This window comes from Rhinolophus ferrumequinum, chromosome 13, assembly GCF_004115265.2.
Source record: "Rhinolophus ferrumequinum isolate MPI-CBG mRhiFer1 chromosome 13, mRhiFer1_v1.p, whole genome shotgun sequence".
NCBI classification, from domain to species: Eukaryota; Metazoa; Chordata; class Mammalia; order Chiroptera; family Rhinolophidae; genus Rhinolophus; species Rhinolophus ferrumequinum.
Genome location: NC_046296.1, coordinates 53,436,662 through 53,460,831, shown reverse-complemented (window position 1 = coordinate 53,460,831; position 24,170 = coordinate 53,436,662). Strand labels below are relative to the sequence as shown.

At 53.3% G+C, this 24,170-nt stretch overlaps 1 protein-coding gene across 3 annotated transcripts; it reads left to right on the top strand.

Moving 5' to 3' along the window:
• Positions 1–151: 151 nt before the first annotated feature.
• CAD (carbamoyl-phosphate synthetase 2, aspartate transcarbamylase, and dihydroorotase) lies at positions 152–23,040 on the top strand. 3 transcript variants are annotated; one of them, XM_033125304.1, is made up of 44 exons: positions 152–402; positions 654–793; positions 2,597–2,726; positions 3,631–3,773; positions 3,947–4,088; positions 4,804–4,975; positions 5,161–5,346; positions 5,528–5,640; positions 5,960–6,105; positions 6,388–6,519; positions 6,659–6,892; positions 7,028–7,249; positions 7,446–7,634; positions 7,892–8,016; positions 8,189–8,319; positions 10,919–11,031; positions 11,438–11,682; positions 11,900–12,146; positions 12,514–12,612; positions 13,161–13,385; positions 13,472–13,654; positions 13,860–14,078; positions 14,372–14,539; positions 15,142–15,324; positions 15,426–15,530; positions 15,980–16,219; positions 16,443–16,524; positions 16,810–16,976; positions 17,121–17,285; positions 17,443–17,574; positions 17,790–17,991; positions 18,365–18,555; positions 18,635–18,775; positions 18,994–19,095; positions 19,542–19,638; positions 20,262–20,306; positions 20,403–20,575; positions 20,683–20,757; positions 21,251–21,463; positions 21,641–21,766; positions 21,933–22,008; positions 22,200–22,276; positions 22,480–22,574; positions 22,684–23,040. In XM_033125304.1, exons 1-44 carry the CDS (start codon positions 321–323, stop codon positions 22,784–22,786), a joined length of 6,576 nt encoding a protein of 2,191 aa, XP_032981195.1. In that variant the 5' UTR covers positions 152–320; the 3' UTR covers positions 22,787–23,040. The 3 variants fall into 3 exon arrangements, with proteins under 3 accessions (XP_032981195.1, XP_032981193.1, XP_032981194.1); XM_033125302.1 differs by having other exon boundaries at positions 21,933–22,088; positions 22,175–22,276; XM_033125303.1 differs by having other exon boundaries at positions 159–402; positions 20,406–20,575; positions 21,933–22,088; positions 22,175–22,276.
• The last annotated feature ends 1,130 nt before the right edge of the window (positions 23,041–24,170 follow it).

The window sequence follows — 24,170 nt, the reverse complement described above, 5'->3', positions numbered from 1 at the left end:
TTGGGGGTGTCGGCTTTCTTTTTCAGGTTTCCCCCGGCTTTGCATAGGGGAGACCGAGGCCACATAGCCCGGAGCCGCCCTGGCCCCGCCCCTTACGTGTCGGCCCCGCCCCTCACGCCGTCTGCTGCCCGCGCCGCCGCAGTCTGCAACCTCCCAGTGCGCCTGGGGCTCCATCGCTTTCCGCGCGGTACTTGCTATAGGCACCCGCACGGCTAGCCACGTGGACCTACTCTGGGCGCACATTCCTCACGTGGTTCCAGCATAGGAGAAAACTTGCTGCGCTTCCAGCTTCTCTGCCCACGTCTCCGAGCTCCGTTCCCATGGCGACCCTGGTGTTGGAGGATGGGTCGGTCCTGCGGGGCCAGCCCTTTGGGGCCGCTGTGTCGACTGCCGGGGAAGTGGGTAAGCAAGACCTGGCCGGCTGCCGACCTCATCCCACTCTCTGCTGCCCCTGTTTGCCCAGCGTGCCCTGCCCAGACCCCGCCATTTTCCCGCCTGCAAACCCCCCCCACCCGCATTCAGCGCCCACGTCCCCAGCCCAGCCCCTTTCATCCCTGACGGTCGAGGCAGCCTTCACTGGGGCATTCTCTTCGCGCGGGTCAGTGTTCCGAAAGGTGCCCTGTTTGAGCCCCAGCCCTGCCTCTTTATTGCAGTGTTTCAAACCGGCATGGTCGGCTACCCCGAGGCTCTCACTGACCCTTCCTACAAAGCACAGATCTTAGTGCTGACATATCCTCTGATCGGCAACTATGGCATTCCCCCATTTGAAGTGGATGAGTTCGGGCTCAGTAAGGTAGTCACATCCAATGCTTTCCTTATATTCCTTTTCAAATCAGTAATTATTAACTTAGGTGACATTGGCATTCTGCTTCGCATCCTGGAAAGAATGAAGACACACACCAAAGTGATAAAACAAGTACTACGTATGCAGGGCTTGTTAAGTACCTTGACAGGCAGTGCTGGAGGCCAAGCCAAAGTCTGGGCTTTCGTAAGGAACCAGTGATGATTTTTTTAGCATCAGAGTCCTGTGATGGGAGCAATGCTTTATGATGAAATGCATTAGTGGGAAAGAGACTAGAAATAAGGTCACACCCTTCCCAGTGACAGCGGGACACACTTCCCAGTTCACCTACCAAATCAATGAAGTTGGTTTACCGTCTTCTAAACCTTTCCTTACCTTGCCTCATTTTCTACCACTTTTCAGTAGAGCTCTTGCGTCTAGATAAGAAAACTCAGTTTCTTCCCACAGTGAGGTTTCCCCTATTCCTCCTCCTCTGGAATTTAGAAACTAAGTTGCCTTCTGAGAGTTCAAATAATACAAAGATCAACACTAGTTAATAGTGAAAGTCCCCATAGCCTAGGTGCAGGATTTCTCAAACTTGTTTTGTCTTGATTCCAGGCTTATGGAGACTTTAATTCTTAATTTGCCTTCCTAGTCACCCTGACACTTGGGAGAGGGAACTCTAGGTAAGGGGCACACTTTTATTCCTGGAAAGGACCATTTCTCATCACAAACCTATAAATACACCTCATTTTAGTTTATAATGCAGTATCTTGGTTAACATATGCCATTCTTCTGTTTTGTCAATTGTAACCACACTGACAAAATTGATTTTATAAACCTGTAAAATTGAGGCCCCAACAGAACCAGGGTGAGTAAGGCCTCCTGCAGCCACCAAACCACCACGGATGCTTTTGTGGCACATACGTTATAAACACACTGGTCCATATGCAGACTGGTCCTGGCCACAGAGAGTTCTGCCAAACTATGCTTCAAATCCCTAAAGAACAGTCTCAAAATACATCTTCCTTTAAACCTTCCACCACTAAGCAGATGTAATTTAAATATGCCACTCCCTCCCACATTAATGACCTCTTTCTCTGTTTAGTTATTAAATGCTTATCTGTTGGGTAACAAATTTGTGTTATCTTTCTTTTTATGATAATCCCCTGTGAAGAGGGAGGGTATAATCCTGCCCAGTATTATACCCTGAACCTTTATTTTTATTTGGTAAGGTATTGTGCACCTACCTATCTTACACTGTTTTTATCACACACTGTAGTTAGGACCTTGTTTATTTACATGTTACCTTGTTAATTTTCATGCTCCCTAAGTACCAAATTAACATTGTGATGCCAGGGACCTTGTCTTTTTTCATGCTCACTGCTCAGGAAGTGGTTATTGACTGCTACCATGTATCAGTCACCCTGCTCTTGAGTTCCCAGTTCTGTGAGGAAGACACACAAACACATGCATATTATCACATAAATATCAAGCACAGTGGAAATGAAGTGAGCTTAGGGGAGTTCTACGGAAGAGGCATAAGCTGCAGGGGCTTCACAAATAGGAGTTGTGTAATTTCAGTTTTGGATAAAGGGAAATGTCATTTTAAATGATCAGTCGGCACCCTGGGCCCATGTGTTCTGTGTTTCATATGGGGGACAGCACTGTGGCCCAGGGCAAAAGCATGAGGTGCTCGGTGGGTTTAAGGTCCTCAGTGTGGCTGAAGTAGAGGGTCCGTGCTGTACGATGGGAAGACGACATAGGGAGGGATGTGGCCCTGGGCTCCTCATGATCTCCTCCTTCCTTCGACAGTGGTTTGAATCCTCGGAGATCCATGTGGCAGGATTGGTGGTGGGAGAGTGCTGCCCCACGCCCAGCCACTGGAGTGCCACCCATACCCTGCATGAGTGGCTGCAGCATCATGGCATACCTGGTCTGCAAGGTATGGTGCAAGCACAAGTGTGGGCAGAGCACAGGTGCCAGGATGGAAAGAATCAAGAGAAGATCTCTGTGCACTATTGGGACTTGAGTCCAAGGTTGTCATAGAATGTATCTGATTTGGAAGGTATAGATTGGAGTCTGGGGCAAGGAACTGAGCTCTCGCTCACAGGGAAAATTTCAAACATACAAAAGGAGAGAATAGTATAGTGAACTAACTCCCAGGCTCGTAGTCATCCACTCAGGGCTAAACTTATTTCATCACCACTCCTATAACTCCCAGATTATTTTCAAGCAAATCTCAGACATCATTTCATCCGTAAAAGTAGTTCAATATCTATGAAAAGGGAATCCTTTTTAAAACATGATCCCATTAACATGATCAGACCTTTAAAAATTTAACAGTCATTCCTTAATGTCATCAAATATCCAGGCAAGGTTTAAAATTTTCCCAATTAAATTTTTTTTTTTTTTTTACTGTTTCTTTATTTGAATCTGGATCAAAACAAGATCCATACATTGCATTTTGTTTATATGTCTTTTTAATCGTATAGGCCTTGTAACTTATTTGACAAAAACAGGTCAGTTTTTCTTTGGACTGTCCCACAGTCTGCATTTTGTTGATTACATTCCTACAGTGTTATTTAGCATGTTCTCTTTCTGTAAACAGATAGATACGGTATTATTTTCTGTAAATAGATCTAGAGTCGTGGTGCAATTCAGATGTGACAGTTTTGGCAAGAATACTTGGTGGTAGTGTGCTTCCTTCAGAATGGCCAAGGATTTTGATTCCTATAAGACAGCTGTCTGTGCTCAGGGCTCTGGAACGGAAGTACTCCCAGAAGCCTCCACGTTGTGAATGAATGAGTTGGGGGAGTGTGATCTCTCAGAGTACGGTATTTTGACAGGAGTGGACACTCGGGAGCTGACTAAGAAGTTGCGAGAGCAAGGGTCTCTGCTGGGAAAGCTGGTCCAGGATGGGACAGAGCCTTCAACCTTGCCATTCTTGGACCCCAACGCCCGCCCCCTGGTGCCAGAGGTTTCCATTAAGGTACAGAGGTGGAGTGGGAGAGTGTTGCAAGCTATAGCACGGTAGTGATATTCCTTTCATAACTGGGGAGAACACTGGAGGGAGAATCAGAAGAGGCCTCCAAGTTAGGGGTTGGTGTGTGCCAATCTGTACCCCCTGATCACAGCTGCCAACTGTTGCCCTTTATTCCTCAGGCTCCGCGGGTATTCAATGCAGGGGGTACCCCTCGGATCCTTGCTTTGGACTGTGGCCTCAAGTATAATCAGATCCGATGCTTGTGCCAGCGTGGAGCCGAGGTCACTGTGGTACCATGGGACCACGCATTGGACAGCCACGGTGAGTAGCTGGGCGTCTGTATGGGACCACAGACAAACAGCATGGGTGGAAGATGGGTCTCTCGGTTTAGTTGCTCAAAGTCAACATGAGTTGCAGGAAAGATGATGGGAGAAAAGACCTTTTGCTCTAATGGGAAGGGATGCAGCAAGTGTCTCTCTAGATGAATACTGGGGGGTTTTTTTGTGTTTTTTTTTTTTAAGATTTTATAGGGGAAGGGGAACAGGACTTTATTGGGGAACAGTGTGTACTTCCAGGACTTTTTTTTTTTCCAAGTCAAGTTATTGTCCTTTCAATCTTAGTTGTGGGGGGTGCCCTTCAGCTTCAAGTTGTTGTCGTTTCAGTCTTAGTTGTGGAGGGTGCAGCTCGGCCCCAGGTCCAGTTGCCGTTGCTAGTTGCAGGGGGTGCAGCCCACCATTCCTTGTGGGAGTTGAACAGGCAACCTTGTGGTTGAGAGGATGCGCTCCAACCAACTGAGCCATTCGGGAGGCAGCTCAGCTCAAGGTGCCGTGTTCAATCTTAGTTGCAGGGGGCAAAGCCCACCATCCCTTGCGGGACTCGAAGAATTGAACTGGCAAGCTTGTGGTTGAGAGCCCACTGGCCCATGTGGGAATCGAACCTGCAGCCTTCGGAGTTAGGAGCACGGAGCTCTAACCGCCTGAGCCATCAGGCCAGGCCATGAATACTGGTTTTGATGCCATATTTTCTGCCCCTCCAGAATATGAGGGTCTCTTCCTGAGTAATGGCCCTGGTGACCCCGCCTCTTATCCCAGCGTGATATCTGCACTGAGCTGTGTCTTATCTGAGCCAAATCCTCGGCCTGTCTTTGGGATCTGCCTGGGACACCAGCTGCTGGCCTTAGCCATCGGGGCCAAGACTTACAAAATGAGGTGGGACTTATGGGGAGAGGAAGGGCCCATGCTACTGACATGAGGGTGGGGAATAAACTCGGTGTTTATTAGTGCTGAACAGGAGTGGGGGCTGGTGAGAGTCCTGAGAACAACAAGAGCTGGGTTTGGTCCAGGGGTGGAGGAGGGTGAAATGGGCCTGTGACTCAGCATGCTTCCATCTCCAGGTACGGGAACCGAGGCCATAACCAGCCGTGCTTGTTGGTGGGCTCTGGGCGCTGCTTTCTGACATCCCAGAACCACGGCTTTGCTGTGGAAACTGACTCACTGCCGGCAGGCTGGCTTCCTCTCTTCACCAACGCCAATGATCATTCCAATGAAGGCATTGTCCATGACAGCCTGCCCTTCTTCAGGTGAGCCTGGGTAATTCTGACAGTGACTGCACATGCACCGCTCTGCAGCCCCCGGGGCTGGAAGATCAAGAAATAAAGCTCAGTAGTGATCCCCAGTCATCTATCCCACTACCCACCTTTTAGCATGCCAGTGTCCGGGCCAGTGCTGATGACAGGTTTTGTGATCCAATCTCTTCAACAGTGTCCAGTTTCACCCAGAGCACCAAGCTGGCCCTTCAGATATGGAGCTTCTTTTTGATATCTTTTTGGAAACTGTGAGAGAAGCCACCGCTGGGAAACCTGGGGGCCAGACAGGTAAGCACCTGGGTAGGTGTAGGCTGTGAAACTAAGAACAGGGCTGGCTCCAGGATGGATAGAAGCTGGACATGCCCCAGGAAACTGATATATGTTTGGGAGGTTAAGGGGGTAGGATGGAAAAGCAATCAAGCCAAGATGATTCGTTTATGCTTCTTCTAGTGAAAGGAACTCCTGAGTCATGAGGGGTTTGGGTCCTGACTCTGCCACTCATTAGAGGCATGACTTGTTCTGGATTCTTCTGTAGAGAGGGTTAATCCAGGTGATCTCTCCAGTCTCACTCAGCTCTAACAGTCTACGACTTTCTTTGCCTTCACAGTTCGAGAGCGGCTGGTTGAGCGCCTCTGTCCGCCTGGGACTCCCAGACCAGGCTCTGGGCCTCCACCACCACGGAAGGTCCTGATTCTGGGCTCAGGGGGCCTCTCCATTGGCCAGGCTGGAGAGTTTGACTACTCAGGCTCTCAGGTAAATCCTGTCTATCCTGCCCCTCTGGGTGTGTGACCTTCAGGAATGGATAGAAGGTCCATCCCAAGGAGAAGGGCTGAGGCATGAAAACTGGTTGGAGGGAGAAAATGAACATGGAGATCTGGGGAAGGTGCAGAAAGGTGAGGTGCTGTGGAATCGCAGTTGGTTAGGGACTAGGGACTAAGAGTAGAGGGAGGAAAGAAGAGAAAGAAATACTTGTCTGAGACTGTTTAAAATCTTGCTTCTGCGATCGAGGCAGACATGCCACTTTTGTCCCCCTAGGCAATCAAGGCCCTGAAGGAGGAAAACATCCAGACATTGCTGATCAACCCCAACATTGCCACGGTGCAGACCTCCCAGGGGCTGGCTGACAAGGTCTATTTCCTTCCCATAACACCGCACTACGTAACCCAGGTACGATTGGGGTAAGACTGGCATGAGGAGCGGACCCATGTAGGCAGGGAGATCCTGTGATCCCTCTGGGTTTCTGAACTTCTTTGATCCATTCCCTAACCCCAAGGTCTTAATGCCTGTTTTTCCTCTCCTCCCTCAGGTGATCCGTAATGAGCGCCCAGATGGTGTGTTGCTGACTTTTGGAGGCCAAACAGCTCTGAACTGTGGTGTGGAGCTGACCAAGGCTGGAGTGCTAGCTCGGTACGGTGTCCGGGTCCTGGGCACCCCCGTGGAGACCATCGAGCTGACTGAGGACCGGCGAGCCTTCGCCTCCAGGATGGCAGAGATTGGAGAGCATGTGGCCCCCAGTGAGGCGGCAAATTCTCTCGAACAGGTTTGCGGGGTGGTTGTGGGGGCAGATAGAATGGTGTCATTTTTTTTGTATCTTATTTTCTCTGGGTCCAGGAACCCTCTGCAAATCAAGCAGTTGAGGCCTGACTAGTTTGTTCATCTCTTCTGCTTGTTGCAGGCCCAGGCAGCTGCTGAGCGATTAGGGTACCCTGTGCTGGTGCGTGCAGCCTTTGCCCTGGGTGGCCTGGGCTCTGGCTTTGCATCTAACAGGGAGGAGCTCTCTTCTCTCGTGGCCCCAGCTTTTGCCCATACCAGCCAAGTGCTGGTAGACAAGTCCCTGAAGGGCTGGAAGGAGATTGAGTATGAGGTGGTGAGAGACGCCTATGGCAACTGTGTCACGGTGAGTGATGGAGGAGGGTGAGAAGAGTGTCAGGTCGCACGAGCTCTTGTAAAAGCAGAGGCCAGGGCTGAGACCTTTGAGGGTTCAGTGTCCCTCAGACCCAGGATGGATGCAACCCCAGGGGCAACCGGACCCTGGGATGCGGCCTCCTGTCTCTCCCTTTGGCAGTGACCTCCATGGGCCCCTCCCTTCACAGGTGTGTAACATGGAGAACTTGGACCCACTGGGCATCCACACGGGTGAGTCTATAGTGGTGGCTCCAAGCCAGACACTGAATGACAGGGAGTACCAGCTACTGCGGCAGACAGCCATCAAGGTTACCCAGCACCTGGGCATTGTCGGGGAGTGCAATGTGCAGTATGCCTTGAACCCCGAGTCTGAGCAGGTGAGACTCCAGGCCCTGGAGCTGATATTCCAGCTGTTGGACCTCCTTCCATAATTTTGGGGCCTCAAAGCCAAGAGGACTTCTGGAGTAGAAGCCAGAATTGTCTTTGTTGGGGTTGGGCTTGGGGCGTGGGGGTTGGCGGGTGCTGTTCATCACTTTGAGAAGGGCTTTATTTTCTTGCCTTTCTGAGATCTCTCCTCGGTGGGCCTTCTAGGCCAGTTACCTAATGACTGTTTCTCTGTTCTCTTTCTTTGCAGTATTATATCATCGAAGTGAATGCCAGGCTCTCTCGTAGCTCTGCCCTGGCCAGTAAGGCCACAGGCTATCCATTGGCCTATGTGGCAGCCAAGCTGGCATTGGGCATCCCTCTGCCTGAGCTCAGGTATAGGGGTGGGGTAGAGATCGGGGAGGTAAGGGGGTGGAGAGCTGAATAATACATTCATGGACTGGAAAGGCCGTTGGCCTGGATGGTGGGGATGGAGAAAACTGTCTGGGAGCTCACCCTTTATGTCTTCCACTCTGCCCTCCTGGCACCCCCACCCGATGGCTCCCAGGAACTCGGTGACAGGGGGAACAGCAGCCTTTGAACCCAGCCTAGATTATTGTGTGGTGAAGATCCCTCGCTGGGACCTCAGCAAGTTCCTCCGTGTCAGCACGAAAATCGGAAGCTGCATGAAGAGTGTTGGTGAGAGAGACACACCCCAAGAGACCCCTCCCCAGATCACCCCACGGGGTCACACCCATCCCAAGAAGCTGGAATGTCCTAGAGTTAGATCCCTGGCATGGCCGTTTAGCTTCTATTTTAGCAGCTTCTTGGGAACTAACAGGGACAGAGCTAATAGGGACATTTCAAACTAAGATAGTAATCCTTATGAGGAGTGGCGATGAAAGGCATCTGGAAATCTATGTCAGAATACACATGCCACCTCCACTCCCAGGTGGCATGTTAGAATCCCTGGGATGGGGTGATAGCCATCAGACGATCTCAACTGTCTTCATTTTATCTTTGAGTAACTGAGGTGCCCACAGAAGGAAAGTGTCATGGCTGAGTAGAGGGCAGAGCCAGAACTGAAAACTAGATCTGGTTGCTAGTGTTCCTCTCGTAGTGAGGCCAGTTCTGTGAAACCACCCGCAGCATTTCATGGCATTTTGCCTTTGGCCCTTAGGCTGTTAATGGCAGTGACACTTTGTTTTCTGTGCTAGTTTAAATACTGAGGCTTGGGGGAAACAGTGACTTGTTTTCCTGTGAACACTTCTAAATCCAAGTTAGCACAGTGGCAGCCATGCTTAGCACGTCCCCTTCTCTCGGCACTTTCTGTCATCATCAGTAAATGACATTTTTTTAAAAAAAAACAAACAGTGTATAATATCAGAGCAGATTTTCAGAGACCTTTTTCATAAAAACAAGAAAAGTTAGTAGCGAACAGTGTATGGGTACAGCAGTCAGCCTCCAAGCAGTGGTAGAGTATGCTGGAATTGAGTTAATATGCTTTCTTATAGTATCCTTTTAAGTTGCCTTAGACTGTCCTCTAAGACATTTCAGCCCAGACAAAGCATGTGCACGAACCAAAGTGCCACCAGCTAAGGATAGAGTATGTCACTGTGCTCCAAATTTCCATTAAGAGCAATGGTCGTCTTTAAACAAGTGAGTCTGACTCAGATATTATTTCAGGATTTTTAGAAACCTTACAAGACTGCCAAGTTGTTCCTTCTGGAGATGAATTGCTGTTATATGAAAATTATAATAAACATGGGAATGATGCCATAATTAAATTGTGGCTAAAAGAAGTGGATTGAAAATAGGACAATCATGTCACCCCAGTAAACTTAAAAAAAAAAATAGGACAGTCAAAGATTGATTCCTAAATGATACATTTCAGTGTTTTATGGTTAATCAGGTATTCTTGGAATATGATCTTTTTTGGTAGCTTTTTGTAACTTTCATTATACAATAAGATACATGCATCATTGAGAAACTACAAAAGATACTTTAACCAAAGAATAATCAATCACCTGTAATCTTGGCACACAGGGATTAATTTGGGTATATATGTGATTCTAGAATTTTTCTGGGCATGCACATATGAGCCTGTTGAGTTTTTATTTTGGTTAAAAAGAAATAAAAGTTTTTACCCAAAACAAAAACTTATATAATATAACCACATGACAAAGGAATTAAGCAAAATCACTCACAGTCCACTTCCTTAATACTGTTAGCACCTTGGTGTCTTAAACATTTTTAAAGAAATGTTACTAGGATTGTAAATAGAAAAATACAGTTGGGAAGAATACATGGAGACCCTAGGCGAAATTGTCACAGGACATGAACAAAACTTTGCAGAAGAGGAAATCAGTAACTAAACGGGGGGCAGTGGGGTGGGGGTGGGATTTTTCTTATTAGTAAGTAGAAATCTAGTTAAATGAGATAACGTTTTTGCTTATTAGCAAAAATTGTTTGAAATGATGATACACATTTCTTAATAGGCTGGTTAAACTTATACTTTGAATTGTAAAGCACACATTTCTATAAAGCAAATAATAGTTATTAAAGGCCCGGAAATTTCTCTTACTGATTGGCCCTGGACTTCTGGAAATTTATCCTCAAGAGACAAGAAAAGGTAATCCAAAGCACAGAAAACATCACAGCCTCACTTAGAGTGATGAACACTTCGGAGTTAAATGTCCCTCAGTAAGTGAGCAAAGTGTAGTAAATCATACAGGAATTAAACTGCTGGGTATGAGGTCACATAGCAATGTGGGGACATGCTTATGATGAGGGAGAAAGCAGCATGGAAATTGTATATATACTATAATCATGTATAAAACATGCATGTGAAAAAAATCCCGGAAGAAATGCTCTAAAGTGATAGTAGTGAATGTAATTAGCTCTGGGTGGATTCAGGGAGTAGCGGGATCATCTTATTATCTAAACTTATAAAAAGTTTTAAGGGATGAGACAGATTTTAAATGGTGTCTTCACAATACGAGTATGAATAAAACAAACCAAATAACTGGATAACCGTTAATGATTGGGCCACTGTGATGAACTGTAACGTTCCAATATCCACATGCCCACTTTAGGTATTTTAATTCCATATTCACCAATAAACATGAAAATCGTAGGGAGAAGAGCTGAAAGTTTAAGGTTTCTTAATAACGAAGCACCATAGCTCCTGCCACCATGGGACTTGAGAACCTCCTGGAGATTTGACTAAACCACAGACATTCTGGGCAGCTCCCCCTTCCCTGCCCCGGCCCTCAGTTTTTCCGTCCTGTGTCCCCAGGTGAAGTCATGGGCATTGGGTGTTCTTTTGAGGAGGCCTTCCAGAAAGCTCTGCGCATGGTGGATGAGAACTGCGTGGGCTTTGATCACACAGTGAAGCCCGTCAGCGATATGGTAAGTGGCCCCTTCCCCCAGCAATATCCCTAAAACGGACCCCGCTGCTCTCTGTCCCCAGCCCAGGAGCGTGTTACCAGTAATAGTAGCAGCAGTCGTTACTGGACATTTGCTGTGTTTTCACTTTGCTGAGAATTTTGTGATGTCATTTCATTTGTCATTAGATGAGAACGGATTATTAGACTTGTTTTTATAGATGAGGAAGCTGAGGTTTAGAGAGGTTGTGGAACTTGCTCAAGGCCTCACAGGCAACCAGAGCCTCCTTGTGTCTGGGGTTTTTGTGACTACAGAGCTCGGGCTTCCTGAGGTGCTGCCAGTAGACTGGGAACATTTTGCTTCACATTCTGCCATCTCCTACCCTCAGCGCAATCCTTTCGTATCTGTCCGTCTGCCCTCTCCTCATTAGGAGTTGGAGACTCCAACAGATAAGCGGATCTTTGTGGTGGCAGCTGCTCTGTGGGCTGGCTACTCGGTGGAGCGCCTGTATGAGCTCACGCGCATTGACCGCTGGTTCCTGCACCGAATGAAGCGAATCGTCGCACACGCCCAACTGCTAGAACAGCACCGTGGGCAGCCTTTGCCCCCACACCTGCTGTACCAGGCCAAGCGCCTTGGCTTCTCAGACAAGCAGATTGCCCTTGCGGTTCTGAGGTGAGAGATGGCGGTGAGGGCCTCGGGCTGAGAAATGTGGGGCAGAGAACCTTCGTACCAGCAAGGGGCCCTCAGAAAGGGGGCAGTAGGGAACATTAGAGGCTTCTGACCTTCGTCCCTGGGTATTTTCCTCTGTGATCCCTGCCCTGGGATCTCCCCACTCTACTCAGTCCGTAGCCCCCTCCCAGGGCCTATGTTTCTGCCTCTTCTCTTTTAGCACAGAGTTGGCTGTTCGCAAGCTGCGTCAAGAACTGGGGATCTGCCCAGCGGTGAAACAGATCGACACAGTTGCAGCTGAGTGGCCAGCCCAGACAAATTACTTGTACCTGACATATTGGGGCACCACCCATGACCTCACCTTTCGAACGCCTCATGTCCTGGTCCTCGGCTCTGGCGTCTACCGTATTGGCTCCAGCGTCGAGTTTGACTGGTGTGCCGTGGGCTGCATCCAGCAGCTCCGAAAGGTCCGAGAGCTAGTCGTTCATACCATTTGCTCTGCTGTTCTGTTCAGCTCCAGCAATTGCCTTTCACCCATCCTGAACCCTGCACTTCCTGTTAATTGCTACTCCTCACCTCTATTATAGGGCTTTGGGTTGGAGGCTCCCCTTAGGCTATCTTGTGCCCCACACAGGGCAGGTGTCACCTCTCCATCTCTTTGTGCCTATTTCTCCGGTGACTATACTGCGGGCCCTACTTCTCTCCCAAGCCGGGTGTCCTGTGCAACTATTTCAGGAAGCTGAGGTGGTGCTCTCTGAAGCAGGCGCTTTGGCTTAGCTTCTCCGTGCTCTTCCTCCCACCTAATCACTAATAGCTATCCCCGCCCGCTCACAGATGGGGTACAAGACCATCATGGTGAACTATAACCCGGAGACAGTCAGCACTGACTACGACATGTGTGACCGACTGTACTTCGATGAGATCTCTTTTGAGGTGAGAGGGATGAAGGCTGCCTGTTAGCCTGGGTGGTCAGGGTCAAGTGGGACTTGAGAACCTTCCGGAGGGGCGGCCGGATGGCTCAGTTGGTTAGAGCGCGAGCTCTCAACAACACGGTTGCCGGTTCAATTCCTGCATGGGGTGGTGGGCTGAACCCCCTGCAACTAAGATTGAAAACGGCGACTGGACTTGCAGGTGAGCTGCGCCCTCCACAACTAGATTGAAGGACAACGACGTGGAGCTGATGGGCCCTGGAGAAACACACTGTGCCCCAATATTCCCCAATAAAATTTAAAAAAAGAACCTTCTGGAGATTTGACTATAAGCCAGACATTCTGGGCAGTACCCCCGTACCCCCTGGTCCTCAGTCTGTACATCCTGTGTCTCCAGGTGGAGTCATGGGCATTGGGGGGTGCTGACCTAAGATTCTTTGGCACTTGCGGGGTGTGAGGAGAAGTGGATGGAGGGTGAGGAACAGTGAGCCAGAAGGCTCAGGTCCCTGACCCCACTTGTCGCCACCGCTTGTTTCTCCTCCTGTACTACAGGTGGTGATGGACATTTATGAGCTGGAGAACCCTGAAGGCGTGATCCTGTCCATGGGTGGGCAGCTGCCGAACAACATGGCCATGGCTTTGCATCGGCAGCAGTGCCGGGTGCTGGGTACCTCCCCTGAAGCCATCGACTCGGCTGAGAACCGTTTTAAGTTCTCTCGGCTCCTTGACACCATTGGGATCAGCCAGCCTCAGTGGAGGGAGCTCAGCGACCTGGAGGTTGGCTGGGGCGTGCTGGGGAGCGGGAGGCTGGAGGATGTCGTGGGTGAGGATGACCAATCCTGCTACGCTCCCCGCTCCCGTAGTCTGCTCGCCAGTTCTGCCAGAGCGTGGGGTACCCCTGCGTGGTACGCCCCTCCTATGTGCTGAGCGGTGCTGCTATGAACGTGGCCTACACCGACGGGGACCTGGAGCGCTTCCTGAGCAGTGCGGCAGCCGTCTCCAAGGAGCACCCTGTGGTCATCTCCAAGTTCATCCAGGAGGCCAAGGTGGGGGCTGCAGACAAAGAAGTCTCTGAGGGCAGGCTCCCAGCCCTGGGGAAGACTTCCCTCTCTGGTCCTACAGAGATGTGTAGGCACAGTAGCTGGAAGGATGGGTTGTACCGGGGCTCTTAAATGAAGGGAGCATCTTGGGGCAAGTGGGAGAAGAAAATGGCCCTTGTCCTACACCACTGCCCTGCGCACCCCACTCTAGGAGATTGACGTGGACGCGGTGGCCTGTGATGGTGTGGTGGTAGCCATTGCCATCTCTGAGCATGTGGAAAATGCAGGCGTGCATTCAGGGGATGCCACGCTGGTGACCCCACCTCAAGACATCACTGCCAAAACGCTCGAGCGGATCAAAGCCATCGTGCATGCCGTGGGCCAGGAGCTGCAGGTCACGGGACCCTTCAATCTGCAGCTCATTGCCAAGGTGGGAAGAGGGGGCTAAAGGAAGGTTCTAAAGGGACACAGCGCCTCCTTGTTCTGTGCCAGCCCCAGAGGCAGGGAGCCCTGCGCTGTCTCCTGCCCTCATGAGCGTAGGCAAGAAGGCTGGAGGGAAGGGGTGATAGCTGGGGCCCCCAGTGTTGTAACAGTCGGTCACCCTGACCCCTGTCCCGAGTTGATTGCCCACAGAATGGTGAGCGAAGGGAAGAGTCAAGGTCAGTGGGGTGGTGTCAGCAAGCCCAGCTGGGAGAAGGCCTGACCAATCCCTCTCTGCCCCAGGATGACCAGCTGAAAGTTATTGAATGCAACGTGCGTGTCTCTCGGTCCTTTCCCTTCGTCTCCAAGACACTAGGTGTAGACCTAGTAGCCTTGGCTACACGGGTCATCATGGGGGAAGAAGTGGAGCCTGTGGGGCTCATGACCGGCTCTGGCGTCGTGGGGGTCAAGGTAAGGGGGATTGAAACCCTGAAGTTCACAGTCAACAATAGGGAGACAGTGGGAGAGAGTTCCCTCCCCGCACAGACTGTACGTCAGTCAACACATAAACCGAACACCTGCAATGGGCAGGGCATTGCTGGACCACAAGGGTGGTAGATGGGCTTTGTCCCCTAGGAGCTTACACTCTAATAGTGGGAGGCAGGAGTTGGGTCCAAAAACAGCTTGTGTATAGAACAGTGTGTCATAAACCTACATAGTGGAGATACCAACAAAATGCTAAAGGAGTTTACTGATGGGAGATGCCGCTTCCTGGGAAGCTTGAGAGAAGAGGTGGTATTTGAATTGAGCCTTGAAGGGTGGTCCGCATGTTTGATTGGCAGTGCTTGTTGAGGAAGTGTTCCGAGGCCAGGGAATAGCTGAGTGGAAGCTGAGCGGACGCCTGGAATGTGTTCGGGAAGCAGCCAGCTGATGGGTGTGGAGCACACAGAGCAGTGCAGGGCAGGCTCACCCCACTGTTTGGATGAGACCAAGGAGGGGACCGTGGCTGCCGCTCCCGCTGAGGGGAGGTGGGCCCCTCATGCCTTGGCTTCTCTCACATCCTGCTCCCTCAGGTGCCCCAGTTCTCATTCTCCCGCCTGGCGGGTGCTGACGTGGTATTGGGCGTGGAAATGACCAGTACTGGGGAAGTGGCCGGCTTTGGAGAGAGTCGATGCGAAGCCTACCTCAAGGCCATGCTGAGCACTGGCTTTAAGATCCCCAAGAAGAACATCTTGCTGACCATTGGCAGCTACAAGGTACAGAATCCAGGGCGATCGCCCGGAGAGGTGGGCCACGTGGGCTGACCTTGAAGTGGAAGATGGAGGAAACAGCCTCATCCTCTTTCTGCTTGGTTCAGAACAAAAGTGAGCTGCTCCCGACTGTTCGGCTGCTAGAGAGCCTGGGCTACAGCCTCTATGCCAGCCTGGGTACCGCGGACTTCTATACTGAGCACGGCCTCAAGGTACAGGGGCTCCACGACCACCCCTCACTGTCCTTCCTGCCAAGCTGTGGAAGCACCAAAGAATTCTCTCCCTCTTCCTCTGCCTTGATTGTCATTGTACGAATCATGTATATTCCTTGTGGAGCAAATAGAACATGCAGAAAAGCAAAGAAAAAAGTCCTTGACAGTCCTTCCACCACTTAGCATTCTGATCTATTTTCCTGGAGGATTGTATCTCTATATGTACGATGTGTGTGGGCTCAGACTGCACAGAGCCCTTGGTAACCAAGTTTAGATTATCCTTCCTGTCAAGAAATAGACTCTGCCAGTAGCACATAGAGGCGGCCTGGTCCCCACCCTGTCGGTCCTCAGTGTCCTCATGGCTCCTGGGCCCCCTCGCCCTCCCTTCAGGCTGGCCTTCCCGACCCCTGCCAGCCTCAGGTTGGCCATGACCTTGTGTTGGGCCACAGGTCACAGCTGTGGACTGGCACTTTGAGGAGGCAGTGGATGGTGAGTGCCCACCTCAGCGAAGCATCTTGGAGCAGTTGGCTGAGAATCACTTTGAGTTAGTGATCAACCTGTCGATGCGTGGGGCTGGGGGCCGGCGTCTCTCGTCCTTCGTCACCAAGGGCTACCGCACCCGGCGCCTGGCCGCTGACTTCTCCGTGCCCCTCATTATCGATATCAAGTGCACCAAACTGTTTGTGGAGGTAACTGAGACCTAGGTGCCAAGGGGGACACAGCCAGTGTTATTGGGGGAGGAGGGAGAGGTGAGAATCGTGGAGTTGGGAAATCTTAATATTAAGCAGCCATGCTAATAATCAAGCTTTGTGGGTCTGGAGAGATGGGAGCCTGGTTTATGGGAAACTCGGTCCCTACCTACAACTTGCAGGATGCCCGTAAATCAGAGCTGACCATGGTTTCCACCTGCAGGCCCTAGGCCAGATCGGGCCAACCCCTCCTATGAAGGTGCACGTTGACTGCATGACCTCCCAAAAGCTTGTGCGGCTACCTGGTAAGTTCACCTCAGGAGACTTCTGGACAGTGGAAACAGCTGGCGTAGAGACCCCGGGTGTGGTGAAAGCTGGCTGTGGGGCCACTCCCTGCGCTGACTGCGTAGCGCGTGGAGGCCCCAGAGTCCCTGTCACTTTGAGCTCTTTTATTCTTCCATCCATGGTGCCCTTGACTGAAGAACCTCACCACCTCTCACTTGTATTTTCCCGCCGCCCCAACTCACCTCCTTGATGCCCCTCGTGTCTCTGAGTCTTCCTCTAATCTTGCCACCTCCATGTTCTTCCAGGATTGATTGACATCCATGTGCACCTGCGGGAACCAGGTGGGACCCACAAGGAGGACTTTGCCTCGGGCACAGCCGCCGCCCTGGCTGGAGGCGTCACCATGGTGTGTGCCATGCCTAATACCCGGCCCCCGATCGTCGATGCCCCTGCTCTGGCCCTGGCCCAGAAGGTGAGGCCTGGAGCTCCTGCATCATGGTGGCCCACTTGCCCCCCTCCTCCGCCCCTGCCTCCGTGAGCACGGCTCCCTCTGCACCTCCCTAGGGGCCCAGGCCACATGGATGCCAGTGGGCCCTGTCTCATGTATCCTCTCCAGCTGGCAGAGGCTGGCGCCCGCTGTGACTATGCCTTATTCCTCGGAGCCTCGTCGGAAAATGCAGGGACGCTGGGTGCTGTGGCTGCATCTGCTGCGGGCCTGAAGCTCTACCTCAATGAGACCTTCTCAGAGCTGCGCCTGGACAGTGTGGCCCAGTGGATGGAGGTAGGGAGGGGGTGTGTGGGAGGAGGCAGCCGGACAACCCCTCCTGGCTGGAGGAGTCCACAACATGGTCTGATGACAGCAAGGAGCCAAGAGAGCTCTGATGAGCATGGAGAATCCAGGGCCGTGCGCACTCCCTGAAAACTCTCTCTGCCCCCAGCATTTTGAGACGTGGCCTTCCCACCTTCCCATTGTGGTCCACGCGGAGCGGCAGAGTGTTGCCGCCATCCTCATGGTGGCCCAACTGACCCAGCGCTCAGTGCACATCTGTCACGTGGCACGGAAAGAGGAGGTGAGGGTGCACCGGATTTCCTGGTGCCCCTATGGCTTTCCCAGGAACTCCAAGAGGTCAGGGGAGTGCTGTGGTCAGTGGAGGGTCAGGGAAGCCTGGACCAGCACCCTCAGCATGTCTGCCCCAGAACTTTCCAAGAGCAGGTGCTGGCTGCGGGGACTTTGTAGGGCAGGGCATAGGGAGAGGCCTCTAGATCTCCCCGCTCTTCCCCCCAGATCCTGCTGATTAAAGCTGCAAAGGCACGGGGCCTGCCAGTGACCTGTGAGGTGGCACCCCACCATCTGTTCCTGAGCCACGATGACCTGGAGCGCCTGGGGCCTGGGAAGGGGGCGGTCCGGCCTGAGCTTGGCTCCCGCCAGGATGTGGAGGCCCTATGGGAGAACATGGCTGTCATTGACTGCTTTGCCTCAGACCACGGTGAGAGGGCCGCAGACGTACCTCCTCTGTCCGGCGGGGCCCATGGCCCAGCTCGAGGAATCTGGGCCAGGGCTCTGGTCTGGCTCCGTGAGGACTGGCATGTGATGTGTCCCACCGGCCTCTAATGCAGTGGCTGGTCTGCGGAGGGTGCTTGATAAATGCACATCGAAATAGTGAGCAAATGAGGAAAATTATACACGGGGGGACATGGGTAGAAGGTGTGGGCCCCAGAAGATGGCAGTCCGTGTCCCTATTTTCTGATTCCCAGAAACACTTAGCGTCAGGGTTGAGAGTGAGGTGGCCATCCTGGTGGCATGTGTGACTCCCCGGATGTGGAGGTGACGGGTGCTGAGCGAAATGCGCGTTCTCCCAGCACCCCATACCCTGGAGGAGAAGTGTGGGCCCAGGCCTCCCCCGGGTTTCCCGGGCCTGGAGACCATGCTGCCCCTGCTGCTGAGCGCCGTGAGCGAGGGCCGGCTCAGTCTGGACGACCTGCTGCAGCGGCTGCACCACAACCCCCGGCGGATCTTTCACCTGCCCCTGCAGGAGGACACCTACGTGGAGGTGTGTGGATGAGGCCCGAGGGGTGGGGGTGTGTCCCGTGCTGTGGCCTTGCCTTGGCGTGACCTGTGACTCTGGTCAGGTGGATCTGGAGCATGAATGGACAATCCCAGGCCACATGCCCTTCTCCAAGGCCCACTGGACACCCTTTGAGGGGCAGAAGGTGAAGGGCACCGTCCGACGTGTGGTCCTACGAGGGGAGGTGGCCTACATCGACGGGCAGGTACGTGTGTGGCCCGTACCCAGTCCCAGTTGTGACCTCCCTGCCATTTTCATCCCACCCAGCACATCTGTGTGGTCCCTCGACTGCCTCCAGATGCCTTTACGTGGGTGGGCACAGGCCCCCCGGGGCATTTGTTCCTGCTGGCTTCTACTCCTTCAGGAGCCCAGTCCGGCTCTCTGCCCGCTCTTCACTCGCCCTCCCCTGCCCTCTGTCTGCAGGTGCTGGTGCCCCCAGGCTACGGACAGGATGTACGCAAGTGGCCTCAGGGGGCTGTTCCCCAGCTCACACCCTCAGCCCCTGCCACCAGCGAGATCACCACGGTACCCACACTGCTCGTGGCTGGGGTGGGGTGTTGGAGGTTGCAACCAGAGGCAGGGCTCATGGCATAAACATTTTCATCAGTGGTTCAGAGGTAGAAAGCTCTCCACTTAACAGTTAAAATCCCCACTACCCCACTATCTACCTCTGTCTACTGCAAAACACAGAATTAACTCTCAGTGTAGGAGGCCACCTATGGGAAACATAGGCCCACTAACCCAACGAGAGAGACATCTGGGGGCCCGTCATGGGGCCAGCACACACCTCTAAGAGGCCAGTGTGTCTGCCCCTGTGGAGGACAGCGTGGCAGAGGGATGGAGCTATGGGGAGATTATGGAGAATGGGATCCATGTGGACAGTGAGCAGTTTGGCTTTTTGTGAGGGATTGAATTTGAGGAAGGGTTGGGTTAGTAATTTTCAAAATGCTATTCAAATGTTGTCTCTCCAGACACCTGAAAGGCCCCGCCGGGGCGTCCCAGGGCTGCCCGATGGCCGCTTCCACCTGCCACCCCGAATCCACCGAGCCTCAGACCCAGGTCTGCCAGGTAAAAGAGAGGTCTCATGACATGGAAGGTTGGCCAGCTGGACTTAAAGGTGTGTAGGGACGGATGGGCTCCTCTCCCCCCGTGTCCCAGAGGGACCAGGGTTGGGGGCCTAGGAACTGATCCAGGCCCTCCCCTCCCAGCACCTTTTCTTTGTCCACTTACCCTGTTCTTCCCGCCATCCCCTCACCCGACGCTGACCCACTATACTCTCCTTTGCTTAAATCAGTCTGCCCAGCGTGAGGTAAGCATCCCACAGCTTCTTCTCACAGGCCCTTTTTTGTTGTGGGGCAGCTGCATTCTTCCTGGGAGCTGGGCTCCCGCAGGGCAGCTGAGCCTGGGGTAAATCCAGGTGGTCGGTGGACGTGAGCCTGGCGTTCCCCTTCCGTAGGATCCCTGTGCCACATGGGAGGGCCATGGGAGAGGACCACTGCTTACACACAGCTGCCCCTGTGGGAAACCACCTGTGTGTCCCCAGAGCTGTAGTCCTTCCTGCCCTCCCCTAACGTGCTTGAGCTAGTGGTGTGAGTTGGTTTGACACAGACACTGATCCGGAGTCCTGGGGAAGTGGGGGCTCTTCGGATCTCAGCCATAGGCTTACATCTGCCCTGTTGCCCTTTTTGCAGCTGAGGAGCCGAAGGAAAAGGCCTCTCGGAAGGCAGCTGAGCCAGGTGAGAGACCCCCCGACACACGTTCACCTTGGGGACCTGATCTGGCCTTGGTAGGAGGAACCCTCTGACGAGCCTCTTCTGCCCCATCCCTCGCAGCAGAGCTGATGGGAACTCTTGATGGCACCTGCTATCCTCCACCACCACTACCTAGACAGGCATCACCCCAGAACCTGGGGACCCCTGGCCTGCTGCACCCCCAGACCTCACCCCTGCTGCACTCATTAGTGGGCCAACATATCCTGTCCGTCCAGCAGTTCACCAAGGATCAGGTGCCTGGGCGAGGGAGGATGGGGACACCCAGAGCTTTGAGGATGTGGCAAGTTGGGGCCAGGACCCCCGGTGGCCACTGCCTCCAGCTGACTGGGCTCTCTCGTAGATGTCTCACCTGTTCAACGTGGCCCACACGCTGCGTATGATGGTGCAGAAGGAGCGGAGCCTCGACATCCTCAAGGTCAGGGGCAGGGCTGTGGGCTGAAGGTCCTGACCCCTGTCAGTCAGCAGGACTGTTCAAGGGGTCGGAGGGGCCTCCCTCCCTGGTGTGAGTCCAAACCCCCGCTCACCGTAACTCAGCCTTCTCTATTCGGGAAGAGCCTACTGCTCTAGGTCCACAGCCCCACCGCCACCCCCACCCCACGCCCGTCTGTCCTCCCAGCAGCGTGCAGCTGACCCGTGAGGCCCTGAGCTCCAGCACGTCAGCCTGCTCACCTGGTCACTTGGCCTGTGCTGGTGCAGTCACAGGAGAGAGCTAGCACGTTGCCTTGTCTCATTCCGACCCTTACCAATGGCTTTCTGGAGGCAGAGCCTTTAGCTCAGAGTGACACAAATGGTGGAAGTTCAGGGGGGGAGCTTTGGGGAGGATGCTCTCAGCACCCCTTTTGTGTAAGCTGGGGTAGCAAGAAGCAGCCTGTGTGTTCCCGAAGATGAACATACATGCCCTCCCCCAGGGGAAGGTGATGGCCTCCATGTTCTACGAGGCGAGCACCCGGACCAGCAGTTCCTTTGCAGCAGCCATGGCCCGCCTGGGGGGCTCTGTGCTCAGCTTTTCGGAAGCCACGTCCTCCGTCCAGAAGGGCGAATCCCTGGCTGATTCCGTGCAGACCATGAGTTGCTACGCCGACGTCGTGGTGCTTCGGCACCCCCAGCCTGGAGCGGTGGAGGTGAGGCTGGCCTGTGCACCTGTGCCTGGCACCCAGGGACACGGTCCCTTCTGCTCACATTTTCTGTGACTGCAAGTCTCGGGTAGGGTCAGATGAGCGAGGGGACCCAGGAAGAGCAGGGCTGAGACAGGGAGACGCAGAAGACAGGAGTCTTCTTCCTTGTTCCCCCTTTCGCAGCTGGCAGCCAAGCATTGCCGCAGGCCAGTGATCAACGCCGGGGACGGCGTCGGGGAGCATCCCACCCAGGCCCTGCTGGACATCTTCACCATCCGGGAGGAGCTGGGGACTGTCAACGGCATGACGGTGAGGTGGTGGCCTGGCAGGAGAAGGTCTGCAAGGGAGGCGGTTGGGAAGTAGTTCCTCCGTTCCAGGGCGCACTGCATCCTGGTCCTGAGGCTGAAGGCTCAGAAACGGGAGCGAGGACGTGCTCAATGTGGGGGCCCTCTTGGTGACTGGGTTCCTCCCCTAGATCACAATGGTGGGGGACCTGAAGCATGGACGCACGGTGCATTCCCTGGCTTGCCTGCTCACCCAGTACCGTGTCACGCTGCGCTATGTGGCGCCTCCCAGCCTGCGCATGCCATCCAGCGTGTGGGCCTTTGTGGCTTCCCGTGGCACTAAGCAGGTGAGACCCTGGGAGGCCGTGGGGGACATGGGTCAGGCCGGCAGAACCTGGCACTGCATTCACCCTGCCTCGGCCTCCCCCTTCAGGAGGAATTTGAGAGCATTGAGGAGGCGCTGCCCGACACTGACGTGCTCTACATGACGCGAATCCAGAAGGAACGCTTCGGCTCTACCCAGGAGTATGAAGCTGTGAGTGCCACGGTTGGGGACAAGCCGGGGCTGCCGCTGCCGGGCACCAGGCTCGGCCAGGAAGGCTGGGCTGCCTGAGTGTGGTCTCGGCCCCTCAGCTGCCATAGCCTGTGGCTGTGGATGGGACCCGGGAGAGCCCAGGCTTGTGGCCTCATAGCCACCCCTGCCCTGAGGTGCTCACAGGGTCCCTGTCTGCCTCGCAGTGCTTTGGCCAGTTCATCCTCACTCCCCACATCATGACCCGGGCCAAGAAGAAGATGGTGGTGATGCACCCAATGCCCCGCGTCAATGAGATAAGGTGACATGGCGTCAAAATTGAGGATACGCTGGGGGCTGGCTGTGGGAGGGCACTTAGTCCTCGATAGGCCATCTGGGGCTGCGTGGTAACTCCTTTCATTCTCTTGCAGTGTGGAGGTGGACTCGGACCCCCGGGCGGCCTACTTCCGCCAGGCCGAGAATGGCATGTACATACGCATGGCTCTCTTAGCTACTGTGCTGGGCCGCTTCTAGGGCCCGGCTCCTCAGCCTCTTCTTGGCAGGCTGGCCCAGCTGCTGGGCATGGACTCCGGTGCCCCCCACGGGGGCTGCACACTTAGTAGGTGCTGGGGGGCATTCAGATAGCTCACATGCACACACATGAAGACTACACTTCAGACATTGGACTGACTGGTCTGGAGCTCTCCAGCCTAAGGGTCAGCCCTGTCTCCCTAACTGCACCTCAATTCTGTACAGTTTTTCTACTGATATAATAAACAGCTTAGCTGCCTCTAGTTCCTGCTTCCTTGCGAGCATCCTGGCTTCAGCACAGGATGCTAAGTGTAATAGGCAGAGCTTTGTTCTAGAAAACGAGAACTGGCAGGCTCTTGCTCTAGCCAGGGCTGAGCAGCCAGGCTTGGCATTGTCAGAGTCGTGGCTCTTTGGGTTCTGGGCAGGAACATGCTGTTCTGATGGTGCTCTCTGAGTCCTGTGCTACACTGATACGTGTGCAGACCTCCTTCCTCAATTAAGGTGCACTCAAATCCCTGACGTGAGTCATGGTGAAAGGAAGGCTGAGTAGCTGGGTCCTGACAGGTGAGGTTCGTTTTCTTGTAGGTCTTCATTCTCTCTCCCATCTGGTTAGCCCTCTCCTCTACTAGCCGAGGTGGCCATCGCGTCCTCAAAACCTCCCCTTGGAGTTCTCCAGCTGCCATCACTGCCAGAAGCCCCTCCTCTCTACTGCCCTGGGAGCCTCTGCCTGACACGACGTCAGACTGGACTGAAGGGGCAGATGCCATGGAGGGCTGAGGAGCACTTTGGCTTAGAAACCCTGGCGACGGGGACGAGAGGTTAGGGCTTCCGTGGATCATTCAGAGTGTGTGAGCTGTTCCACTCCATGCACTCCAGTAGTAGTAGAGAAGTTTCTTGATCTAGCACACTTTCACTTAGCACCCTTGGGGTACGGAGCACTGTGCCGTGGGAGTGCAAGAATGAACAAGACAATCCTCACCCTCTGTTTTGAGGCCGCTTAGGTAGGAAGGCAATCAGTGCCCCACGTTTGCACATAACGGTTCAAACTGCTCCAGCGTCATTCGGGAAAAACCTACTTTGTGCAAAGAGCTATTAGCATGTTACAGGGATAGGAAAGGGAGAAGGGACTCGTTTTTTAAAAATTTAGTGTGAGCAGGAACTTATTGAATCTTGTACCAACTTTCCAACCATTTTACAGATGCAGAAACTGGCTCAGGAAAGTTACTGGGTGGCTTAGCCGGTCACATAGCTAGGGTTCACGCACAGGACCACTTGACTTCAAACCTATCTTTCCAGTTTTCTTTTAAAAAGTCATTTGGGCTTTCGTGGCATCCAGAACCAGTGGGAAAGACAAGCTACATAAATCTAACCAACCAGAGAACAAGGC

What these genes read in the sequence shown, in the direction of transcription:
- CAD (XM_033125302.1), top strand. Translation starts at nt 321, where the DNA reads ATGGCGACCCTGGTGTTGGAGGATGGGTCGGTCCTGCGGGGCCAGCCC. An exon ending in GCCAAGACTTACAAAATGAG is followed by an intron (nt 4,976 to 5,160) that starts GTGGGACTTATG and finishes TTCCATCTCCAG; the next exon opens with GTACGGGAACCGAGGCCATA. An exon ending in AAAGCTTGTGCGGCTACCTG is followed by an intron (nt 16,525 to 16,809) that starts GTAAGTTCACCT and finishes ATGTTCTTCCAG; the next exon opens with GATTGATTGACATCCATGTG.